General features: G+C 52.4%; 13 protein-coding genes across 13 annotated transcripts, besides 20 other annotated features; all 13 read left to right on the plus strand.

The window, feature by feature from the left end:
* Positions 1-11: 11 nt before the first annotated feature.
* Positions 12-31: a microsatellite.
* A 1,053-nt stretch (positions 32-1,084) lies between these two features.
* Positions 1,085-1,498, plus strand: TraAM80_00532 (uncharacterized protein; the record flags this gene model as incomplete). The annotated part of the gene is made up of 1 exon (XM_029377605.1): positions 1,085-1,498. The coding sequence occupies one exon, from the start codon at positions 1,085-1,087 to the stop codon at positions 1,496-1,498; it is 414 nt and encodes a 137-aa protein (XP_029242578.1).
* A 375-nt stretch (positions 1,499-1,873) lies between these two features.
* On the plus strand, positions 1,874-2,854 carry TraAM80_00533 (uncharacterized protein; the record flags this gene model as incomplete). The annotated part of the gene is made up of 1 exon (XM_029377606.1): positions 1,874-2,854. One exon carries the CDS (start codon positions 1,874-1,876, stop codon positions 2,852-2,854), a length of 981 nt encoding a protein of 326 aa, XP_029242579.1.
* A 9-nt stretch (positions 2,855-2,863) lies between these two features.
* Positions 2,864-2,889: a microsatellite.
* A 206-nt stretch (positions 2,890-3,095) lies between these two features.
* Positions 3,096-3,488, plus strand: TraAM80_00534 (uncharacterized protein; the record flags this gene model as incomplete). Its single annotated transcript, XM_029377607.1, has 1 exon — positions 3,096-3,488. The coding sequence occupies one exon, from the start codon at positions 3,096-3,098 to the stop codon at positions 3,486-3,488; it is 393 nt and encodes a 130-aa protein (XP_029242580.1).
* A 346-nt stretch (positions 3,489-3,834) lies between these two features.
* TraAM80_00535 (uncharacterized protein) lies at positions 3,835-4,452 on the plus strand (the record flags this gene model as incomplete). The annotated part of the gene is made up of 1 exon (XM_029377608.1): positions 3,835-4,452. The coding sequence occupies one exon, from the start codon at positions 3,835-3,837 to the stop codon at positions 4,450-4,452; it is 618 nt and encodes a 205-aa protein (XP_029242581.1).
* A 37-nt stretch (positions 4,453-4,489) lies between these two features.
* Positions 4,490-4,533: a microsatellite.
* A 91-nt stretch (positions 4,534-4,624) lies between these two features.
* Positions 4,625-4,664: a microsatellite.
* A 50-nt stretch (positions 4,665-4,714) lies between these two features.
* TraAM80_00536 (uncharacterized protein) lies at positions 4,715-5,143 on the plus strand (the record flags this gene model as incomplete). Its single annotated transcript, XM_029377609.1, has 1 exon — positions 4,715-5,143. One exon carries the CDS (start codon positions 4,715-4,717, stop codon positions 5,141-5,143), a length of 429 nt encoding a protein of 142 aa, XP_029242582.1.
* A 206-nt stretch (positions 5,144-5,349) lies between these two features.
* Positions 5,350-5,402: a microsatellite.
* A 150-nt stretch (positions 5,403-5,552) lies between these two features.
* On the plus strand, positions 5,553-6,380 carry TraAM80_00537 (tRNA wybutosine-synthesizing protein 3; the record flags this gene model as incomplete). Its single annotated transcript, XM_029377610.1, has 1 exon — positions 5,553-6,380. The coding sequence occupies one exon, from the start codon at positions 5,553-5,555 to the stop codon at positions 6,378-6,380; it is 828 nt and encodes a 275-aa protein (XP_029242583.1).
* A 214-nt stretch (positions 6,381-6,594) lies between these two features.
* On the plus strand, positions 6,595-8,157 carry TraAM80_00538 (putative enolase; the record flags this gene model as incomplete). The annotated part of the gene is made up of 1 exon (XM_029377611.1): positions 6,595-8,157. One exon carries the CDS (start codon positions 6,595-6,597, stop codon positions 8,155-8,157), a length of 1,563 nt encoding a protein of 520 aa, XP_029242584.1.
* Positions 8,158-8,319: 162 nt separating this feature from the next.
* Positions 8,320-8,346: a microsatellite.
* Positions 8,347-8,373: a microsatellite.
* Positions 8,374-8,537: 164 nt separating this feature from the next.
* TraAM80_00539 (kinetoplast DNA-associated protein) lies at positions 8,538-9,113 on the plus strand (the record flags this gene model as incomplete). Its single annotated transcript, XM_029377612.1, has 1 exon — positions 8,538-9,113. One exon carries the CDS (start codon positions 8,538-8,540, stop codon positions 9,111-9,113), a length of 576 nt encoding a protein of 191 aa, XP_029242585.1.
* A 146-nt stretch (positions 9,114-9,259) lies between these two features.
* Positions 9,260-9,284: a microsatellite.
* A 140-nt stretch (positions 9,285-9,424) lies between these two features.
* Positions 9,425-9,472: a microsatellite.
* Positions 9,473-10,140: 668 nt separating this feature from the next.
* Positions 10,141-10,181: a microsatellite.
* Positions 10,182-10,865: 684 nt separating this feature from the next.
* Positions 10,866-10,882: a microsatellite.
* Positions 10,883-11,075: 193 nt separating this feature from the next.
* TraAM80_00540 (uncharacterized protein) lies at positions 11,076-11,672 on the plus strand (the record flags this gene model as incomplete). The annotated part of the gene is made up of 1 exon (XM_029377613.1): positions 11,076-11,672. The coding sequence occupies one exon, from the start codon at positions 11,076-11,078 to the stop codon at positions 11,670-11,672; it is 597 nt and encodes a 198-aa protein (XP_029242586.1).
* A 43-nt stretch (positions 11,673-11,715) lies between these two features.
* Positions 11,716-11,751: a microsatellite.
* Positions 11,752-12,066: 315 nt separating this feature from the next.
* Positions 12,067-12,125: a microsatellite.
* Positions 12,126-12,196: 71 nt separating this feature from the next.
* On the plus strand, positions 12,197-13,816 carry TraAM80_00541 (protein SHQ1; the record flags this gene model as incomplete). Its single annotated transcript, XM_029377614.1, has 1 exon — positions 12,197-13,816. The coding sequence occupies one exon, from the start codon at positions 12,197-12,199 to the stop codon at positions 13,814-13,816; it is 1,620 nt and encodes a 539-aa protein (XP_029242587.1).
* A 28-nt stretch (positions 13,817-13,844) lies between these two features.
* Positions 13,845-13,876: a microsatellite.
* Positions 13,876-13,893: a microsatellite.
* Positions 13,894-14,303: 410 nt separating this feature from the next.
* On the plus strand, positions 14,304-15,389 carry TraAM80_00542 (COMPASS component SWD2; the record flags this gene model as incomplete). Its single annotated transcript, XM_029377615.1, has 1 exon — positions 14,304-15,389. One exon carries the CDS (start codon positions 14,304-14,306, stop codon positions 15,387-15,389), a length of 1,086 nt encoding a protein of 361 aa, XP_029242588.1.
* Positions 15,390-15,536: 147 nt separating this feature from the next.
* Positions 15,537-15,564: a microsatellite.
* Positions 15,565-15,929: 365 nt separating this feature from the next.
* Positions 15,930-15,956: a microsatellite.
* Positions 15,957-16,035: 79 nt separating this feature from the next.
* TraAM80_00543 (uncharacterized protein) lies at positions 16,036-16,590 on the plus strand (the record flags this gene model as incomplete). Its single annotated transcript, XM_029377616.1, has 1 exon — positions 16,036-16,590. The coding sequence occupies one exon, from the start codon at positions 16,036-16,038 to the stop codon at positions 16,588-16,590; it is 555 nt and encodes a 184-aa protein (XP_029242589.1).
* Positions 16,591-16,630: 40 nt separating this feature from the next.
* Positions 16,631-16,674: a microsatellite.
* A 546-nt stretch (positions 16,675-17,220) lies between these two features.
* Positions 17,221-17,252: a microsatellite.
* A 59-nt stretch (positions 17,253-17,311) lies between these two features.
* On the plus strand, positions 17,312-20,746 carry TraAM80_00544 (uncharacterized protein; the record flags this gene model as incomplete). Its single annotated transcript, XM_029377617.1, has 1 exon — positions 17,312-20,746. The coding sequence occupies one exon, from the start codon at positions 17,312-17,314 to the stop codon at positions 20,744-20,746; it is 3,435 nt and encodes a 1,144-aa protein (XP_029242590.1).
* Positions 20,747-20,843: 97 nt separating this feature from the next.
* Positions 20,844-20,879: a microsatellite.
* Positions 20,880-20,882: the final 3 nt, after the last annotated feature.

The following is a 20,882-nucleotide window of genomic DNA, read 5'->3' on the forward strand; positions in this document are numbered from 1 at the left end:
TTGTCTTCCTCTTTTTTTTTTTTTTTTTATTCTGACGCGCTCTCGTCTTTGTGTTCTTTTTCTTTCCCAGCCAAAATACAAAACACAAATGAACCATAATAATAAATGCCGGCAGGTAACGCCGGCAGGACATCGTCAGACCCATTAGCCTTCCCCGCCAATGTTCTTTGGGTGGTGATTTTCCTTCACTTTGCGGCTTCTTTTTTTCCCTTACAATGAACAGAAGCGAGAATTAAACAGCAGGGCCCGGGCAACATTGTGGTCACGTCTTACTGCGTCGTGGTGACGGAGGACGCCGTTGTTATTTATGCCAGCGGCGGGGCCAATACAAGAAGGACAAGCACACACAAAAGGGACATTTGACACGCCAAAAAAATAAATAATAGTAATACCGATCGACTGGATGCGGGCTGAGTGGAGACGCAGGTGAGTCTGCCGCAATGTATTCCTAGTCGTGAGCAGCCTTTGTTTTTTTTGCCGCCTGACCGGTTGACTGGCCGACGCAACCCACGCATAAAACAAAAAAAAGGGGAAGCTGGCGGAAAAGTTGCGCAGAGCAGGAGGTGTCTGTCTGCGTCTCGTGAGGAGTGGGAGAAGGGGTACACAGCTAACAGAGATGCGGCAGGCCCCCACCCACTGGAAGTTTCTAATCGTCTCTGCGGCAGGGTTGTCTCGTGGCACCCATTTGAGCGGCACGGCGTTATTCGCTGCGAGACGGACAGCAAAGAGTATGAAATTCACAGTGCGCGCGCGTTTGAGACCATTTGACCTGCACGACTGCGTCACTTGGAGGGTGCTACGGTTGAGTTTGAAGCCATCCGCGGCGCGCAAGACGTGGACCATGTCATCACGCGCAGTCGTCTGGAACCCATCACGGCGAAGAGTTATGCGCGACAGAGTCCGGTGGACTTTCTTGCTGGCTTTCGCCTGGAACCGTGTCGTGCAACGACACCAGAGGTAGTTGCAGCGCCAGGCGCCGCCGGCGCCTCCTCCTTGCCTTCCTCCTCATCCCCAGTCTCCTTTCCGGGGCTGCTCGTTGGAAAGATCACAGTTGACGTAATCATAGTGGTGTTAAAGGGAGGCAATGGGTGACATCGTTGCGGCGGAGGGGGCGGGTGTGGAGGGTGCATTCATCGGGGCAGAGGAGGAAGAGATGGGTGTGCGGCCTCTGCTGGGTGTAAAGGACCTTCGTAATTCCATGATACTGGACGCGGACATAAGAGATCTGCTGCGCCTGCGTCATCAACTTGTCGACGACGCAAAAGCCCACGAGGCACTGCAGCAACGGCGAACCGAGGCGGAGACTGCGAAGGTGGAACAACGGGGGGTACTCACCGCTCATCAGACGGGGATCGTTTTGGTGTGGTCCTCTCTGTATCCTAGTGGAGTGGTGATGACGAATGCCACGAAACTCCCGGAGTGTGCTACGGAGACCCACACGGAAGACACGTGCATTATTCGCAATGTTGGTGCCTTTGACACGCCGCTTTCCAAATAGCTGAACTTGGTTGGTCGTGCCATTAGCTTTGCGAAGGTGGTGTACGCCTCGCATCCCTCGAAGGCTTGTGCTGAAAACATCACAGCGATTGGGAAGTTGGACTTTGATGAGGCTCATACTGCTTCGACGGAGGCGAAGGTGAAGGAAGCGGTCGCCACGGAGCACACAAAATGTGCGAAGCAACTTGGCACCCTCTTTGAAGATATTGATGACGATAATGAGCTGCCGCTCACCGGTTCTCTCTACGGTGTGGTGACACGATGGAGTGGCGGGCAGGGCATAGTTGAGACGGGCAATAGGCGACTGTATTAGATTCGCTCCGCGGCCGATATTAAGCAACTTGTCGATCAAACCAGTAACACTATCCGAGGGGCCATGATTTGTTTCACCGTCAATGGAGAAAATCGTCGCAACGCACGGGAGGTGAGCATTCTTTCTCTTGCCATCCGAGACCCCGCCTCTGTGATGCCGATCCTGCAAGGGCGCACAGAATCCACGACAACGACGAGTGCCACGGAGGAGACTTCTGTGGTTAATGCTGGTGGTGGCGGTGGAGGTGGCGGTAGTAGTAGTGTCAGCTCAGCGGTGGGTGTGGCGGAGGAGCTTCCGGCTGATGCCACCTGGCTGCAAGGAACATTGATTACAATATGGTCGCCGTTAGAGGACCAAGGCGTCATTGAAGGTGACAATGGCAGTCGCTACCTTCTTCGCGACGGTGAGGAACATGTGAGGGATTATAAAATATGCAAGCCTCTTCTAAAGAAGGGCCGCCGTGTGAAGTTTACATCATTTGGTGGTACGGGTCTATTAGCGTGCCACGTCATGCCGCTTAATGCTGAGGCAGACGCGGCGATTCTTGCAGAGGCGGAGTTGCAATCCGGAGAGCAGCGCGTGAGTGAGGGGCCCGCAGAGGAGGCCCTCGCTTCTCCCATGAGTACCGCGTACTGGATCACGCGAATGGACCGAGCGGGGTACGACACCACAGAGGTAAAACAAATGCAAAACAAGGCAATCACCTTCGACGACGACGAGGAGGACGACAAGCTGCTTGATACGGAGGAACTCTTCAAGAAGGATCACTGGTTCAGTGACCCGCGGAAAAACATACGCCTGCCAACCAGTGACATGACAGTCAGCAACCTTGCTCTCATTGGTCCAGCGTCGATGATGAACATTGCAATGAAGGCCCACAACCCGCAGAAGCTGGAGAAAGTGACGAACAAGTACTCCAACCGACTAAGCGAGCCCATGAAGGAGTTTGCCTGGAAACAGGCGAAGGAGCTTGCCTCCAAGTATGAGAAACGTATCAAAGTGGCACGGGAAAAGGGAGATGAGCCCGGGTTTTCTTTTTATTGAGTTCCCTGCAAGAAAAAAAAAAACAGAAAAAAAAACAGAAGCAATCGAACAAAAACGAAATGTAAAATGCTGGGAAGGTTCCTTTTTTGTCTACTTTTATTCCTTGCACTTCTTGTCATTTAGTCACTTACTTTCTCACTTTCTTTCTTGTCTTTTTTTATTATTCTTCTTTTTCTCTCGTTCCCTCTTTGGCTTGCCTCGGGCCACGGAGTAGTGGGTTCGCCGTTGCTGTACGACTGACATGGTGTCCAAGACTAGGCGACAGCGGCAGCGGCGGAAGGCGGTACTTGAGGCGAACAATGGGGTTCTTCCACCGGTGGTACCGGCGGTTCCCAAGTCGGTACATCTCAAGAACACACGGCCCAAAATGAAGAGCAAAATGAAGATACGCCTCGGCCACGAAAGCCTTGTTGACATTTATGAGGGATTCGAGGATCGCAAAGGTGTTTTGTGGCACTGCCCAAAGTGTCAAAAGGAATGCCGTGTGGTTGGATTCTGCGTAGACTGTGCCACAGGCACAAAGTCAAGGACACACACAGGGGTGCTAATGGCTCGCCACAAGACTGGAAAGAAGGTGGCGGTAACGTTGGCGGTTAAGAAAACAAAGAAGCTCAAGCTTAAGAAAAAGAAGTGAATTACGTGACTTTTTACGTGTTGATGCGTAACCGCAGCGGGTAATGGAATGGGTTTTGTGTCTCAGGTGGGTGAGTGTCTGTGTGTGTGGCGGAGGAACGTCCTCCCCACCTGTTTTTGATTTATGCGTTGTTTGAGACAGTGCATGTGTGCACTTGATGTAGAATGCATTCTTCCGACACGATACGGCGAGGTCCCTGTGACTTCATTACTTTTTTTAAAATAAAATAAAAATAATAATTTCTTTTGTACTTTTGATTTGTACTTGCAAGCAGTAGATCACTATTGTCATCCTCTCAGCCACTCCTGGCTGAGGAGACGACGAGGGCAACCGCCGTGTGGTGGTCATGGAGGGGCTTTGGAGGACGCTGGTTGATGCCCATTTGGAGGTTTTGAATGCGACAGGGTGGGGCGCGCTGCTGGATGGACTGGCGACGTCATGGAGTGAGGGCGGAAGCGGCATGTTGCATCTCATGTACCAGCAGGCCAGCAATTTTGTGGCGGCGGTTAACTGGTCCGAGCCATTCTTCACGTACCTCGCGTTGTTTCACTTAGTTGTCATTGCTCTGGTGTTAGCGCTCACCTGGCGTGCGTCGGCGGAGCGTATATTTGTAGTGGATGCTCTTGTCCTTTTACTCGGCTGGTGCTCGTCGCACATCAACGAATTTGGACGATCGCATGCGTCGGCGATATTTGTGGAAAAAGGAGTGAACTACTTTGACCGCGGGGGCCTGTTTATTAGTGTGGTGTACTGGTGTCCGCTTTTTCTCGTTGCCCTGCTTCTGCAGGGACGCCTTCTCGTGCAGATGTTGAGGTTGATGATTGTAACAAAGCGAAAACAGCTGCAGAAGGAAATGAAGGAAAGGGTCGCCGCCGCCGTCGGAGGGGGAGAAGGAGCGGGGATAAAGACTTCTTCTACTGGTGCTACAGGGAAGACATCTACTGAAACGAAGAAGAAGAATTGATGTCTTTTTTTTTTTTTTTGTAGGAGGAGGAAAGCCATTTTTTTTGTTGTCTTTTTTATTTTTATTTTCTTTCTCTTTTTTGGCGCCTTCCATTCCAGCTACGGACATCCATGTCTACATGTGAGTGTATGCATTTCTCTTGGTGTCTGCCTGGCTCCGCTAAACACATTGATTTTTATTTCTTTTCTTTTTTTCCCCCTTCTTTTCGTTTCGGTCTGACTTTCCAACGTCTGCATAGGCATTAATCATCTTGGTTGATGGCATGAGCTCCTGGGTGTCTGTGAAACACTTTCTGCAGATCAAAACGACCTCGTATGTTCGACGCGGCCTTGCTGTCTTTGGCCTCTACGGCGTGGCTAGCGACTACTACCTGATGCACTACTACCAGGCGTTTGAACCAGCTGAGAGGCAACAGTACGTGGTTGACTGCAGCCCCATTGAGCGTCCACGGTGCCAGGTGCATGTGGTGCCGAGCAACCACTATCCCGACTACACGCCGTGGACACCGAAGAACGGCGACGTCGTACTCGCGCGCAGTGTGTCGAATGAACCAAACTGGTTGCAGTTCATCAGTGGACGGTTTATAGAGCACCAAACCTGTGGGGTGCGCCTTGCGATTCCGCTCGAAGAGGTGCAAGAGAAAGAGCGACAGCGGCAAAAAGACGAGGAGACACTTAAAAAAATGCTCTAGCGATAGGAGCTGTGTTGCAGTGGTGCTCTCCCTTTTCTCGTGTTTCTCCTCTCTTTCCCCGAGGCTTTCACATGTTTTATGTTCTCTCCCACGATTCGAATCGTGGGAGCTTCACATTAAAAAAAAAAAACTTGGGCATTATTACGGTCTCAGCCCTGGTGTCTTGCGCTCACCCTACACGAACGTCCTCCGCTTGCCCCAGTCTTTTTTTTTAGTTGTTGTTGTGGTTGTTTCTTCCGTTTTGTAGTCGTGTTGTTGTATTCATTTATCCCTGGCGGAAACAAAGATACCGGTGGAGAGAGAGAGAGAGACCTCTGACTGTCTGTTTGCCTCCCCATCTCTGTGGGCGACGAGCCGTGAGGAGGTAACTGCGGTAACAGCGGGGTAACGTCCAACTAAAAAGCCTTTCATGGCACTGCGTCGCAGTGCTTCTCGTTTCTGCCCTGCCTCCAGCGCTGATGCGTTCGGGATGGCGGTCGCACAGCCGCGGCGTATGCCCAACGCCCTTTTTATGGAGCAGCGGGAGAAGATCCTTGCGGATCTTCGCGAGAACAGAAATGACAAGAGCCTTGCAGGTCGAGTCGACCCGCAGGTGGCATCGTTGGTTCAGTTCATCAATGAAAAGTTTTGCTGCTATGTGACGTCCAGCTCGTGCTCTGGGCGGGTTTCATTGTTTCACAGGGGCCAGATGTTGAACACGATGGAGGGGCAGCGGATAGAGCGTAAGCGTGGCGCCTTTGGTCAGGGCGCGTTGTTTCAGACACATGATCCATTCTCTGATGTGGAGGGAGCAGTGGAGCATCTTCTGACACCTGCTTTGGAAAGTTTCTCTGCGTGGCGAAAGAAGCAGCATGATGATGACCCGCTTATATATGAGACGGAGCTGTTACAACTGAAATTTGAGCCGATGATTGTTCATGTTTTGTGCGAGACCATGGACGATGCGGCGCGGCTGCTGCAGTGTGCAAGTGAGAGTGGTCAAATGGAGAGTGGCGTGCTTTCGTGCTCGCGTGGAACTTCTGAGCATCGGAAGATTACTTGCTGTATCACGTCACCGTTGTGCGTGGACATTCCTTTGTTTGCACAAGGTCGCTGGCTGCTGGGGCACGCAAACTTTTTTAGCCCAGAGTGGAAGTCCCTGCTCACGAATACTGTTATTCACACGAACACATTATTTTCTGCAAACGAGGTGCGGCGTTTCCGGTTTGCGGGTGAGGTGCAGAGGCGGTTGTTATGATGATCACGAAAGGGATGTATTTTTCTTTTTCGTTTTTGTCGCTACATCTCTGTCTGCCTTTTCTTGGTGTTTGGGAAGGGAGGGAGGTGAACATTGCCGGCGTCTGAGAGAAGTCCAACGGGGCATCGCCGTTTGGTGTGCCACTCCTCATTGCCCCCCCCCCCTTTTTTTTTTTTTTTGATCTGGCGTGTTTGTATCTGTCTTTGAAGCGGCGATGGAACTTCTTTCGTGGAGGCGGTACGACGACAAGTACGGGCTCTCCCAGGTCCTCACGGAGGCCGCACGCTCCTGCGTCGATGCGCATACCTCGCGGCCGAAGGAGTACCTTGCCGCGTACTTCACCGAAAAGTGTTCCGGCGACGAGATCCGGGACATCTTCACACGCCCCGTGTATCTTCCTAACGGCTCACTTGTGCTTCGACTGACGCTGCAGCTATTGAACGGGATGGAGGCGGAGGCCACGGCGTTTGTGCAGCCCTCACTCCTTGAGGATGACACTGGCGCAGATGAAACCGTCGACCCCACCACCTACACTGCAGAGGCGCTTCAAAAAAATTACTTCCCCCGTCTGCTTCAGTGTGGTGCACGAGACCAAGAAGGGTTTGACAAGACGCTGCACCAAATTTGTTTCTCCGCTGATCAGATGGATCTTGGGGTGAGTGTGATGTTCGGCTTGAGCTCCCTGGCGGCCTCTGCGGCTGCGCGCTGCGCCTCCATGTCGTTGTTTGCGTACTTGCGCCGCCACTTTGCCGCCTTCGAGGAAAATGAGAAATTTGCCATTTCCCAGCTGTGCGTGAATTTCTTTGGTCCTGAAAACATCTCGACGGCTCGTCTCGCACTGAAGGATGTTCTTCTCATTCCAGCCATGCCTGAGGGTTCCCTGCGGTCTGACATCGTTCAAAAGATTTTTGCCGTGTTTCACCACTTCCGCCGAGCACACAACACCATGATGCGCTCTGACGGTTCGCTCGCATTTGATGACTTTGATAATGTGACAAGCGCCGTGAACTTGGCCGAGGAAGCAGTGCGTGCGGTGGGTCTCACACCTGTGACTGATATTTGCATCGGCCTACGCTTTGCCGCTGCTGTTGTTCCGTCGTCGTCGTCGGGGACCGTAGCATCAAATGTGGCTGCAGGGAAAGAAAACAAGGACACGGCAGATGTGATGTACGCACTTTTTCCAGGCGACATGGACGTGTCCGGGGCACAAGTATCTGAGTACGTGCGGGAGCAGTTGCAAAACCGCACCGACTTTGTGGTTTACGTGGAGGACACACACTGCGACAAGGATACCACCGGTTTGCGGCGTTTGCAGGCACACCTGGGCGAATACCTGACCGTGTCTGGTCGTGATCTTTACGGTCGAAGCCAGTACAAGGCTGTGGAGGATGGGCTTCGTAATCTATGGACGTCGAACTTTGTTCTGGATCCTGGCGCTATAGGGACGTTGTCCGACGTTCGTGAGATTGTGCGCCGTGTGAAGGAGTCGGACGGGCGTCGTGTGAGTTTTGTGGCGCAGGATCTAGTGGGAAACGCGGCCATGATTGCGCACCTGTCGGTTGCCATGGATGCCCGCTTCCTGTGCATGGGTGGGCTCTTGAGCACTTCGCAGTGCGAGGTGTTGTCGCATCTCATGTCTATTCAGGCTGAGTTGCTGCACTCAACCGCTCTCTGTCGTGAGGCACCGAAGCTCGCCTGCATGGAGCTTCCGAAGCTTCCTGCTGCTGTGGTGCCGGAGATCAAGCGCCGGATGGACAGGAAAAAGCGTAAGAAGTAAACCCACACTACCTGTTGGTTCTTTACTTTCATGGTCCCAGCGCAACGAGGGGATGTACATAGCTCAGGCGGGGCAGCTAGAGGCGGTGCGATGCTGCAGTTTTTTTTTTTTGATTCGTTTTCAGCCGTTGCTGCTTCTTCTTTGTATGCCGGCTCTCCAGGCCTCTTTTTCTTTCTCTCTCTCTCTCTCGATGCATGCCCTCTCTCTTTTTTTTTCCCCTCATTTTTTGGCGGGCTTGTTGCCCGTTTTTTTTTGTTTCTTTTTTCAAAGGCTTGTGTAGTTTGATTTTTTTTTTTTGCGAAACACATACTACTAAATTCCAGTCGTCGCCTTGTATATCCACCGCTACCAGGCAAAGAGACAACAACAACTACTACGAAATGTTTCGACGCACCGTGGCGGCGCTGCGTGTCAGCCCCTACTCCCTCTTCCTAAAGGAACTATCGAAGAAAAAGGAACTGACGGGGATGCCGTTGAAAGATACCGCAGCTATTGCTGCCCGCATGTACCGCGCCCTTCCACCCAAGAAGATGCAGGCACTTAGGGCGCGTGCTGTGAAGATGAATTACCCTGCACTGGATTCTTTCAACCGCTTCCAACGGCGGCAAGCGTTTCGCTTCACGCACCTCAGCAACTTGCAGCGCCAGCGCATCATTGGGATGATGTGGAAAGAGCTGAAGAAAAAGGCGATGCAGGCGAAGAAGCGAGGCCAAAAGTCTCTCAAGACGGTTAAAAAGACAACTAAGCGAAAGGAGGAGGCGCTGGATGTGGCTGCAAAGAAGAAGGCGGCTCTGAAGCGCAAGGCGGCTCTGAAGCACAAGACGGCTCTGAAGCGCAAGGCGGCTTTGAAGCGCAAGACGGCTCTGAAGCGCAAGGCGGCTTTGAAGCGCAAGACGGCTCTGAAGCGCAAGACGGCTCTGAAGCGCAAGGCGGCGGCAAAGCTTGCGGTGGCATAGATGAGACTCTGCTAAGGATTAGAAACACACAGGGAAGTACAAGAGGAAGTGAAATGGGATAGCTCGAACAGAACAAGTGGAGTCGCCTTTTTTATTATTTTTGGGATGTGGGGCCTGGCGTCATTTTCCCCATGTCGACCTGTATCTTTTTTTTTTGTTTTGTTTTGTTTTACGTCTCGGGTTTTGGTTTGCTGTTCCGTTTGCCCCATGCGGAGGGCGGCAAACGCAAAGCTGCATGTAGCTAAGGAGGTCCCTCTGCACGAGTGCCGCGCGTTAGTTTTGTGTCATTTTGCCTTTCCCTGCTTCTACCCCTTTTCCTTCTTGTTTTGCTTGTTTTGCTTCTTTTGTCTTCGTCTCGTGTCCTTGCGGGCGCTCCGGCCACTCCGCGTGCATCCTGATCTGCGTGGCGGCGGGCTGGTGGAAAAGGATATGCGGAGGTGGGGCAAAGAGGTACACAAAGAATAAATGGGGGGAAGAAGAGGGAACGTGAGGGAATCGGAGGGGCGAAGGAAAGAAACTAAATGGGGTGTGAGGCGCGGCTTTGACGGCGAGGGTAAAACCGAAAAGAAGATTGGGGAAGGAGACGGTGAGGGTTCCTGGCAACAGGACTGCGCTGATGCACGAACACCTTTTTTTTTCTTTTTCGTTTTTGTGGTCTATATGCACACGGGCCCACTCATAGAGAGCTTGCACGTTCGTAGATTTTTTTTTTTGTTGTTGTTGTGTGTGCGTTACAACACGGCTGCGCCAGGCACACACGCACACTCAGTTGCATTCATGCGGAGACTTTCCTTAGTGTTGACACTGCCTAACTGCTGGTGCCGCTTGCCTCCACGGGTTTCTCTCTGTGAAGGAGGAGGAGTGGGAGGGATGGATGGAGGACCTCTCGTGACTTTACGTGTTGTGTTGTCATTGGCGGTTGTGGAGGTTAGTCGCTCGCTTTTTGCGCTGTTTTCCATTTTGTTTGTATTTTGTCTTTGGATCCTTTTGTTTTATTGTAATTTTTATTGGGCCCGCGGGGGCGGAGCTGCGTCTGCCTCTCCCTCGCTCTCTTCTTCTTCCGGTGCCCCCTCCCCTCTACTGCTCGACGTGGGTCTTTTTTTTTTATTTCCACCTCATCCGTCTCTCTCCCTCTCGCTCCCAACCCGTCCGTATGCGTTTGCGCGGATGCCAGAACGTTGAGGCGCAGTCAGTCGGCAGACCGAAGAGGTTTGCGAGAAGAAAAACAGCAACAACCAAAAAGGCAAAAGCGAGGAAAAAAACATGTCGGCGGGTGACTTCTTCACCATCACCGACCCCGCACAGAAGGAGCAGGCGAAGCACATGATTTTCAAGCTGCAGTCCAAGATCCTCTACAGCGAGAAGTACTACGACGACGAGTACGAGTACCGTCACGTTGTGTTGCCGAAAGACTTTGCCCGCCTGGTGCCGCGCAACCGCCTGATGGAGGAGTCCGAGTGGCGCCAACTGGGCGTTCAGCAGTCGGTCGGATGGCGCCACTACATGACTCACAAGCCAGAGCCGCACGTGCTGCTCTTCAAGCGACCAAAGCAGCTTTAGAAGGAAATGGTATATACATATATTTCTTATAGACGAAGTAACCGGACATCCTTCTCCTCAAGAAGAGGGAATCACCAACAACAGTATGACAAAATATCTGGGAACATAAAAATCCTGTTTTTTTTTCCCCCCTTCTCTGCCGTTAGAGAGGAGGTGCGTGCAGGCAGTCGGCGGCCGTGCACCCTCTGTCTGTTATTATTATTATTATTTCTGGACACTGGTGGCAAGCGCGTCGCAAATTAATATAAAAAAGAAAATGGCTTTATGCTCCTGTATGTTTATTATTATTGCTATGCCTTTTTTGTGCTGCCTTACATCTTATTTTACTTCTCCTTCTTCTGCTGTATATAGCCGGTGTTATATCACTGTTTCACGATGACGAGTGTTGGGTGGAGGGGGTGGATGCTGTTATCGGGCCTTGTGGCTCTTGTGCCAGTGGCTGCGCTCTACATGCGGTTTGGCTGCGGCTGGAGGATGCGTGTGAGCAAACGTGGACCGAAGGATGATGACGACGACCTTAATGCGCAGGCCAACACTGCCACTACGGGGGTCGATAGGGAGGCACGCAAACGGTACCATGACGCACTTGAGCAGCTGAAGGAAAATGCCAATGAGATGTTTAAAGGGGCGAAATTCGATACTGCGTTGGAGATGTACCAGGGGTGCCTTGACATGTGCGCCGCGCTGGGCACCGAGGATGCCAAGGCGGTGCAGATTTCTCAAGTTGTGCGCGCTAATGTGGTGCTTGTTTTTCTGAAGCTCCAGAGGCCTGAGGAAGCGCGGATGCTGGCGACGTTTTTGTTGCAGGACGATACAAGCCCCGTCGATGGGGAGTTGAAGGTGAAGGTGCTTTACCGGCGCGGGCTTGCCAGCCAGGAACTCGGGGACCGTGAATCGGCTTTGTGCGATTTTAATGCCGCTGTTGCATTCTCGCCCGGTGGGAAAAATCCAGCGGTACAAAGCGCCATTGTGGCTCTCTCCCGCAGTGCCACGGCATGACAACGAAAAGAGGCGTACACGCAGGCGGTGGTGAGTGCTCGCCCTCTTTTCTCTTTTCTCGTTTCCTTCAGTCATTTCTGCTGTGCGAGCGGTGCGGGGGTTGTTTTCTTTTGACTTTGCTTGAATGCAGGAGATGCTGCCGTAATGGCTACGCCGGGCTGTCTGCGGTGGCCTCGCTGAGGCGGGGGAGGGGGTTACGATGGGTTTCCCTGGTAATATCGATGTGGAGGGTGCGCACACACGCACCACACACGCCTTCTCCAATATAACCCACACACGTTGGTTTAGAAGAAGACGCAGAAGGAGCACTAAGTCAGGCTCCTGTTTCTCACTCGAAGACGCGTGCCTTTCTGCGAGAGCTGCACAAGCACGCACGCACGCAGGATCAGGGCACTATTTATTTATTTTTTACTGTTGTTTTAGTTTGTTTTTGGCTTTTTTATTTACTGTGTTGCGCTCCTTTGTGTTCACAATTTTTATTTTTATTTTTTCCTTCTTTCTTTTTACTTTTCAGCAACAGGAATATGTTGACTCCGATATTTGTCTGCGACCAGGATGAATCGTTTGTCATTGTTTCCATAACGCTCTCAGCTCTCTGCAAGGTGACAACAGCCATATTCAGCATACTAGGCCAGCAGTTTGCGTTTCACTGCGCCCCATATTATCTGCGCCTCAAGTTTGATCAGCGCATTGTTGAGGGACGTAATGAACGCGCAACGTACGCAGTTGAGACGCATGTCCTGACCGTATACATCCCGAAGGAGCACAGCAACGAGCTGTTCACGCAGCTGGACAACCCCGCCTACCTCCTAGCCACGGATAAAGAACGCCAGCAGATGATACAGCTAGTCGGGGGTAGTAACATGCAGAGGGAGGATCCCGCAGCACTTGACGAAGATGAAACAGAGTTTCGTCAGCAACTGTCTTCTGCACGTGGGACAGCAGAGGGTTGCGGTGATTACGGTTTCGCAGGAACTTTTTCGGGGTTGTTTGCCTCCGTTGATGCTGGTATCGCTGCTGAAGTGCTTGACTTACCGCGTAACCCTGACGACACAACACCGGCCGAGCGGCGGCAGCTTCGCTTGGAAGCAGAAGAGCACGCCTTTGATGAGGACGCTCTGCTCTTAAGCTTTGAAGACGCTGAGGGAGAAGTGACGCGCTTGCTGCAGTACGTGCCTCAACATCGTGCGGACTACGTTACCGCTTTGGATGCGGAGGGGGTTCGCTACATTGTTCCTTCCACACCAGTGGGGGGGAATGCCAATACTGCTAGTACTACTACTACTGCGGCTGCTGCAGACGACTGCCTCGACAAGGGTGTGCTTGAGGAGGAGGATGTCGTATTGCCATTTTTCACTGGGGTTGTGGATGTATGGGCCGGAAATATTGGGGTGTTTAAACGTCCCCTCGTCGAGGAGGTTCCACAGCCGGTACTGTCAGACATGGAGGTGCCAATTGAAATCACCAAGGCGACGGTTTTAGCGTCTCCTGCCGGATCTCTCGCTATTCCGCAAAAGCGTCCGCGTGTCTCGTTCACTTTTGAAGAGCAGGCGGTGCTGATGAATATTAAAGCACCACGTTTGTTGTTTCCACCCGCTGCGCACATGGTTGACGCGCTCACAGTGGACATTTTGTTTTCCGAGGCCTACGATGACATTGTGACGGAAGGGACTGGCTGTAGCGAGTCCCTGTGGAATGTCTGCAAACTAAGCCCGGCACTCTCCTGGTTGGACCCGGCGGAGAATGTGTACGACGCCTGTGTTTTTTTTGCACGTCGAGCTCTCATCTATCCACTGCACCGTAATTTTGCCCTGATTCAGCGCGTCTTTTCCTCGGTTGGGGTGCGGCTGCTGTTGGGGAAATCGTACGTCGTAAAGGCCTTGCTGCGTGTGCGCGACATACTCGCCCACGCGGAGCACCGTCACGTGCTTGTCACCCTTTTTTTGACCCCTCTGATTGGATACTGGCTGGGCGTTCAGGACGCCGACGAGCGGTTGCTTCGCCTTGCGTTGGAGCTGCATGCGCATGTCACGCGTGCAGAGCCCGAGATGGAGACGGCTGCCTCCACCTCCTCGCTGCTTGTGCAACAGAAGAGGCGACTGCTCCCGCTGGGTTTGCTTAGTCTTGGCCTGCCGATTTCTTGATACAACCAAACGTCGTACCCCGCGGGGACTCTCTTTCTCCCTCTTTCTCTCTCTCTCTCTGTGTGTGTGTGTGTGTGGCATCACCTCCACCCCCTGTTCAGGGCAACTTAAACGATGAGGTGGAAATAGGTAGGGAACGAGAAAAAGACGAAACTAACAAAGCGATTAACATGAGTTTGCCGTCGCAGCGCAGGGCGTGGAAACGGGGGCACCCGTGTGTGTGCTGCTCCGTGCTTGGCTCCCCTCTGTGGGGTTGTTGGCTCCTGTATGTTAACCGGATACCAATTTGCTTGTTTGTTTTTCTTTTCTGTGCGGGGATCGCTCTAATTATTATTGAGATTTCCTTTTTTTTTTTTTCTTGATTCCATTTTTTATTCTTCACAAATGTGTGTCTGTGTTTGTGTGGCACTGTTAATGTGCCCGTGGTTTTGCGGTTGGCGTCCCGATTAGCGTCCAGGGAGCATTGTGGAAGGTGCTGCCGTAGTCGATGGCGCTTGCGCCTGCTTGCACCGACGATGATGATGTTAACTTTGTGGAGGTGGCATCGCACTTCTTCACGGGCGTCAACGACCCGCGCGTCGGGACCATGGATTTTTCGTTAGATGGACAATATTTTATTTCCTCTCACGCAGATGATGCGCTGCGGCTTATTAATGTTTTGACCATGCGGCACAATGAGACGATTCAGTTAGAAACATTTGGTGTACACTGCGCAAGGTTTACCCAGTCTAGCGACGTGGTCTGCGTGGCCCCCCGGTACAGCAGCGATGGCCACCTGTATCTGCTGAGTCTCACCTCGGCACAGCTGTTTGCCGCGATGGCATTTGTTAACGATGACGTGTCGGAGCTGCGAGCTGTTAGTAACACGCCGGTGTATTCAACGATATCCCAGTCTCCCCAAAGCGACGTGATTGCCTCCGTATTTTCAACTCAAGGGCGTCTGCTGTTGTTTCACCCATTGATCTCCGGAGCGATTGCGGCATCTGGTGAGCGGACGGTGCTGGGCAACAGGGCTGCCGTGTCATTTAGCCCCGATGGAACAAAACTTGTTGTCGGGGACGATCACCGCATTCATGTTTTTGATTATAGAAAGATGTTTTCCGCGCCGCTTGTGTCGTTGGAGAACAAGTCGATATTCACCGAGTCGAGTGCGGCGTCTCGGTGCAAAGGAGCTGAGGTGGCCGCTGACGGTTCGCACTTGTTGCTCACGTCTTCCGGAGGGGAGGCGGTTGTGTATTCCCTGAAGCAGGGAAGGGTGGCGTGCTCGTACTTCCACAACGTCGCCCGTCGTCACTTCATAGGCGCCGGTGACGCTGTGGGCGCAAAATTTATTTTCCCCAACGTCACAGGCTCGCTGGTGGTGCAGTCCTCCACCTGCATGAATGCAGGGAGGCACCTGCTGGTGTATGATGGTTATGATGGACAGTTCTCTATGCCGTGTCAGCGGGGCGCTCTTAGGTACGAACTGCAGTGCAAAGACAGCGATGTGCCTGTCGCCTTAAGTGTCAACTCGAAATACGCGCTTCTGGCGACTGCTGCGAGAGGTGTGACGTGGTGGTCCTTCAACGCCTAGGCGCCTAGCGTGGAGCGGCTGAGCCGAACAAAAGCACGCCGGTGGCTGGGAGTGGCGAGAGAGAAAACGATAGGGCGACAGGCCCAAGCAGCGAGCAAATTTCCTCATGTCTTTTTTTGTTCCATCGTCTCTTTTCATTCCTCTCCCCACGCCACACATACACGCACGCACGCACACGAAAAGTTATCTTTAAACAAACATTCCGTGCCATTACCTCTCCCTTTTATTTTTTGGTGCTGCTTTGATTTTACACTGCCACGCCAGGCTCGTATTTTTTATTGGTCGCTGTTGTGTTGGCTTCTCTTTTTTTCTCTGCACTTCTTCTTGGTGGGTGAATGCGTGCCGTTTGGGTATACCGAAGATAAGGTTGAGAGCGAGAAGGTAAGAGAAAGAGGGAAACAGAGGGAGAGAGGGCGGCGCTCGGGTGGTGTGCAACGTTTTTTTGACTCGACAAGGTGCGGGAAAAAGGCAGGAATAACATTAAAGCAAACAAACAACATTAATTAGGCGATAACATTCTTCTAAAAGAGCGGGAAAAACACATACAAACAGACAGACAGACACGACGCGTGTATAAAAAAAAGAAAAAAAAAGACGAAACCTCTCAATTTTTGTGTTTTTGTTTTATTTTGGGGTTTTGATAGCGATGCGGTTTGTTGAACAGCAGCGGGATTTATATCGTGTACTCCGAAGTCCATCGAGGCACACAGCAGGTGAACGCAAGCGGGCATATTTCTTTCTCTTCGCCTATTGCCTCACCATTGCGGCGCTCTTTTTTAGTTTTATGCACTTTGTGGGTGCGTGGGTTTCCGCTGGCCTACTACAACTTGTCATGGTCATTTTCTCCATGATGTACGCCCTCAACGTTGCGGACTGCCGGGACAAGTGCCTCAATGTGCTGGAGTGCGAGCGGGTTGTCAACCCCGTGCTGGAGGTTTACATCTGTCTCCGCGTGCTACAGCTTCTCCAAGCCATATTTTTTCTTCATAGCATTGTGCTGTCCATTACCTTTATCGCGGCGCTTTTGTTTCTGTTTTGGCGCATCTCAACCGGTATTTTCTTCGTTGATGCGACAAGTCTCTGGCGCGAGATCGGAAGACTCGAGCAGGGATCGTACTTCGTCATGGGCGTTGATATCGTGCTGTTTATGGTGTACCTTGTCAGCATGGTGATTGCCGTCGTCGTACACTATGCGGACTAGGAGCGCGGCTACGGTTGGCGACGGTCTGCGCGAGCGGGAGCAACAGCAGTAGCAGAAATAACAACAAAAAACACCAACAAAAACGAAGAAGGGGAAAGAAAAAAGTCACCCGCAAACCGGGTGGAGGAGCCGCTTCAAGCAACAAAGCCGTCAGCTGGAGTGACAGGGGCTGATGGAAACGACTTTTTTTGTCATATTCCTTTGGCCTGTCGCAGTTGGAGGTTTTCTTTGTTATGCTGACTTTATTTGGTGATGCTTTACACGTGGCTTTTCCCCACTGCGGAAGTCGTGCGTACCCCTCGTGCCCTCGTGGGGAGTGCTGGGTGCCGCTGGACGGCTTGGCTGCAGACAATGGGCGCGATAAATAAGAGGCCGGTGATTGACGTGGGATCCTGCCAGAAGTGGGAGGAGGGGGAGGGGGAGGGGACGCAACACTTCACGACGGCTTCGTCCATGTTTGCAATAACAAGGGCTGAAAAAGGGAATTATTTTCTTGAAGCAGGTGTATTCTCTACTTGTTATCATTTACTTTTTCTTGCTTTGTCTGTTTGCTTGAGTCTCACATGGTGTGCCTCCTCATTCGATTGAGCTTTGTCTCGTTTGTATTGTCTCTTCTCTCCGAAGCCTCACCTTCTTCTTCTTCTTTGTTTTGCTTCTTGCTTGTGGCGGAAACTCGCCTGTCTTTTCTTCGCTTTCCTGATCTGCTTCCTTCCATAAGAGGATGACGGAGGCTCTGGCGGAGATTGGCCTCGGGTTGGGGCAGCTGCAGGGCATGTTGCACACTATTTTGAACTCGACGGACAACAACGAGCGCCGCAGCGTGGAGTCAACTGTTGTGCATGCCCTCAATAGTCCCTCCAATCTTATGCTCCTGGTGCGTGTGGTGCAAGACGTGCAGACAGTGTCTTCCGGTGTTCGCCAGCTTGCGACTGTGCTGCTGCGAAAGAAGATAAATTCGTTGTGGCATGCAATTTCAATGGAATCGCGGGTAGAGCTAAAGCAGCTGCTTTTGACGCAGCTTGGGATTGAACCCGTGCGCGTGGTGCGGTTCGCGCTGGCGCATCTTATCTCTCGCCTGGCGAAGGCGGACACGCTGGAAACGGGGGAGGGATGGCCAGAGTTACAAGTGGCGATTCGTGCCGCGGTGGAGGACCCACGTGGAGACGTGCGGGAGCTTGCGATGGTCTTGGCGTACAGCATAGCGGAGGTGGTGGGGGAGTGCGGCGACCTCAACACCCTGGTGATTGAGGCGGTTCTTCAGGGCATGACGGATGCGGAGGTGAATGTGCAGCGAGCGGCCCTGAAGGCAATGGGGGCGCTTTTGCCATTTGTGGACGTAAATTTGGATGGGGAGGATAAGACGACGATGACAAGGAAAAAGCGCGAGCGGGAACATTTGCTGCAGTGTCTCATCCCGCGTTGCCTGGAGCTTCTGAAGATGTACGCGTCTCTGGAGGAGAGGACAAGCGTCTGTGTAAGCGTCTTGGATCTGCTTGAACAACTGGTCGAGGACCTTAGTGTCAAGAGACACGGAGAAATGCTTCATAATTTGGGTCTTGAAATTATTTCGGTGCTTCGAAACACGCTGAATCAGCCGCGCGTGCGTCAGAACAGCAGCGAGGTGCTGGTGACGCTTGTAAACTTGAAGCCCAAGTTTGTGACCACAATGTTGCTTCAGCCCATGATTGCAGCGTGTGTGCAAGTAATGGGCGAGGATGGTACTATTTCGCTTCCGGAGGTGGCACACGTGGAGGACTCGGAAAACGACGACGCAGACAATACCATCGGCGAAGATGCCGACATGTTGCACGTAAACCCGCCTTGCATGTACGCTGGGCGTCTGTTAAGTACGCTTGCAACAAAAGTGTCAGCTAAGTTGTTTACCAGCGCGTTGTTGCCGTTTGTTTCGCATGTTTCAGAAAATCCACAGGCGGGTCCTCTTGAGCGCAAGGCAGCCATCCTTTCTTTGGCGTGTCTGGCGGAGGGTAACCCAGGCTACCTGCGACGCAAAGTTCGGTACGTATTGAACCTAACGCATGACTTCTTGTGCGACAGTAGCCCCATTTCCCGTGAGGCGGCTGCCTTTTCCCTCACCTACTTCTGCCAGCATCTCCAGCCGGAGGTGCTGACGCATCATCAGCAGCTCTTCCCCATGCTTGTGCCACTTCTTCGCGATGAACATGATGGTGTGCGTCGTCGTGTGGCTGTTGTACTGGACACACTCTGTGAGAACGTTGCGGAGGATGTGGAGCCGTATGTGCCGCTGGTGTTGCCAGCTGTGCTGGAAGCCATTGGGTGTGTTTCCTTGGAAACGCAGAGAGCTCTCTGCGGCGTGATTTCCTCTCTGGCCATTTCCCGAAGTCCTTCGTTTCAGGTTCATGCCACTCAGTGTTTGGAGCTGCTGAAGGCGCCGCTTACAATGAACTCACCGGAGACGATCCTGCTTCGAGCAAAGGCGACAGAGGCGGTGGGCATTGTTGCAAACGCCATTGGGAAGGAGGCTTTTATGCCGTTCTTACCTTTTTTTATTGAGCGCGTGGCTGACAACTTCCGTACCCGGCAGGCTGAGCTGCGGGAGGAAAGTTTTGGGTTCCTGTCAAACCTTTGTGAGACTTTGCGTGTCGATTTTGTGCCCTACCTTAGCGACTCTATTGGATATGCGTTGCAGACCATCAACGAGGATCGAACACACTACACAAATAAGCACCCCCTGGCGGAGGGATGCATGCGTAATGTAAAAATAACGAACGGCGGCGAGAAAAGCGGTGATGAAAGCAGTGAGGAGTCGGAGGAAGAGAGTGATGCTGAGGAAATTCACGCGCGTGTGCGTACGGCGGATGTGGAGGAGAAGAGCAGTGCTGTTTATTTTATTGGTGTCTGTGCGGAGGTACTCCTTGCAGATTTTGGTGCCGCATGGATTGATGTCTGTTGGCCGGTGCTGATTGAGTTGGACGCGTCCTTCCACAACAGTATCCGGTGCAGCGCCCTCGTGGCACTGGCGAAGATGGCGAAGGCGGCGCAGCGTTCTGAGCCTGTTGCAAGTTCCCTCGCGAAGGACACATCAACAGTGTACGCACGTCTTTTGCTGGACAACTTGGTTAACGACACGCTGCTTCCGTGTATTCATGAAGAGGGGGATAAGGAAGTCGTGGCATCCGCGTGTGACGCGTTCGCGGTGTTGTTTGACCACTTTGGTTCTCAGGTACTTAGTGTGGACGTTGATGTGTTTGTACAGGCTGCCACGGCTCTCCTGAAGCAAAGTACTGCCTGCCAACAGTCACATGAAGACGACGATGACGATGAGGAGGAGGAGGAGGAGGAGGAGGAGTGCCCACCCACGGGGGACGCGGCGATGGAGCTGGGCGAAGACCACGACGGTGTGCTGATGGACGCGGTTTGCGACATGATTGAGTCGTTTGCAAAGGCGTATGGCCCATCCGTTAAGGCCTACATTGATGCCATCTTTCCGTTTCTTCTGCCCTACGCCGCGGATGATCGCCCGTCGGAGGATGTTGTCATGGCAACTGGGTGCATCGCCACGATCATTGAGGCAATGGGCGCGGCGTCTGAGCCGTACGTCGAGGATGCCGTTTCACTGGCATTGCACCTTATTGATACCACCGACGAATCTTCTGCAAAGGCCAACTGCGCCTATCTTCTTCGGGTCTTGGTGGAGTGTTGTCCCAATCGCTTTGATAATGCGTCCGCCACAAACCCCATCCTACAAGCGCTCTGGGGCATTGTCGGAAGCCAAGATGAGATTCCTGCAGCTGTAGACAACGCGGTATCGGCAACATGCACCATGGTGCGTTGTCTCTCACCCAACATTGTTCCGCTTCCAACGGTTATCCCGGCACTGCTAGAGCGAATACCGATGCGGGTAGATCGGACAGAAAACGCCAACGCCATTCGAACCCTTATACATCTTCTGACTGTGCAGCGTGAGTTTACCACGACACACGTCTGGATGGCGATGGTGCGCTGCGTTGCGACCGTGCTTGCCGCATTGACAGTGGAGGAGGAACAGAAGCAGCTGTTAGTTGCCCAAGGTGTTACCCCTTTCATTGTCAAGTACAGAAACGAGTGGAGAGAGGCATTTACGCAGCTGCCAATGGAATTACGAGCCGCCTTGGAACACAATGGCTGCTGCTGCTGAGCGCATCGGCCGAGGTTCCGACGGACGGGGGTAAAACCCATCGCTTGGCGTAGAGAAAGGATTAACACGACTAAAGGAATATTAACTGAACTTTATCATATATATATATATATATATATATATATATATATATTAT

The sequence above is a fragment of the Trypanosoma rangeli genome, assembly GCF_003719475.1.
Source record: "Trypanosoma rangeli strain AM80 chromosome Unknown Tra_15.4_contig_00009, whole genome shotgun sequence".
Classification (NCBI taxonomy): Eukaryota; Euglenozoa; class Kinetoplastea; order Trypanosomatida; family Trypanosomatidae; genus Trypanosoma; species Trypanosoma rangeli.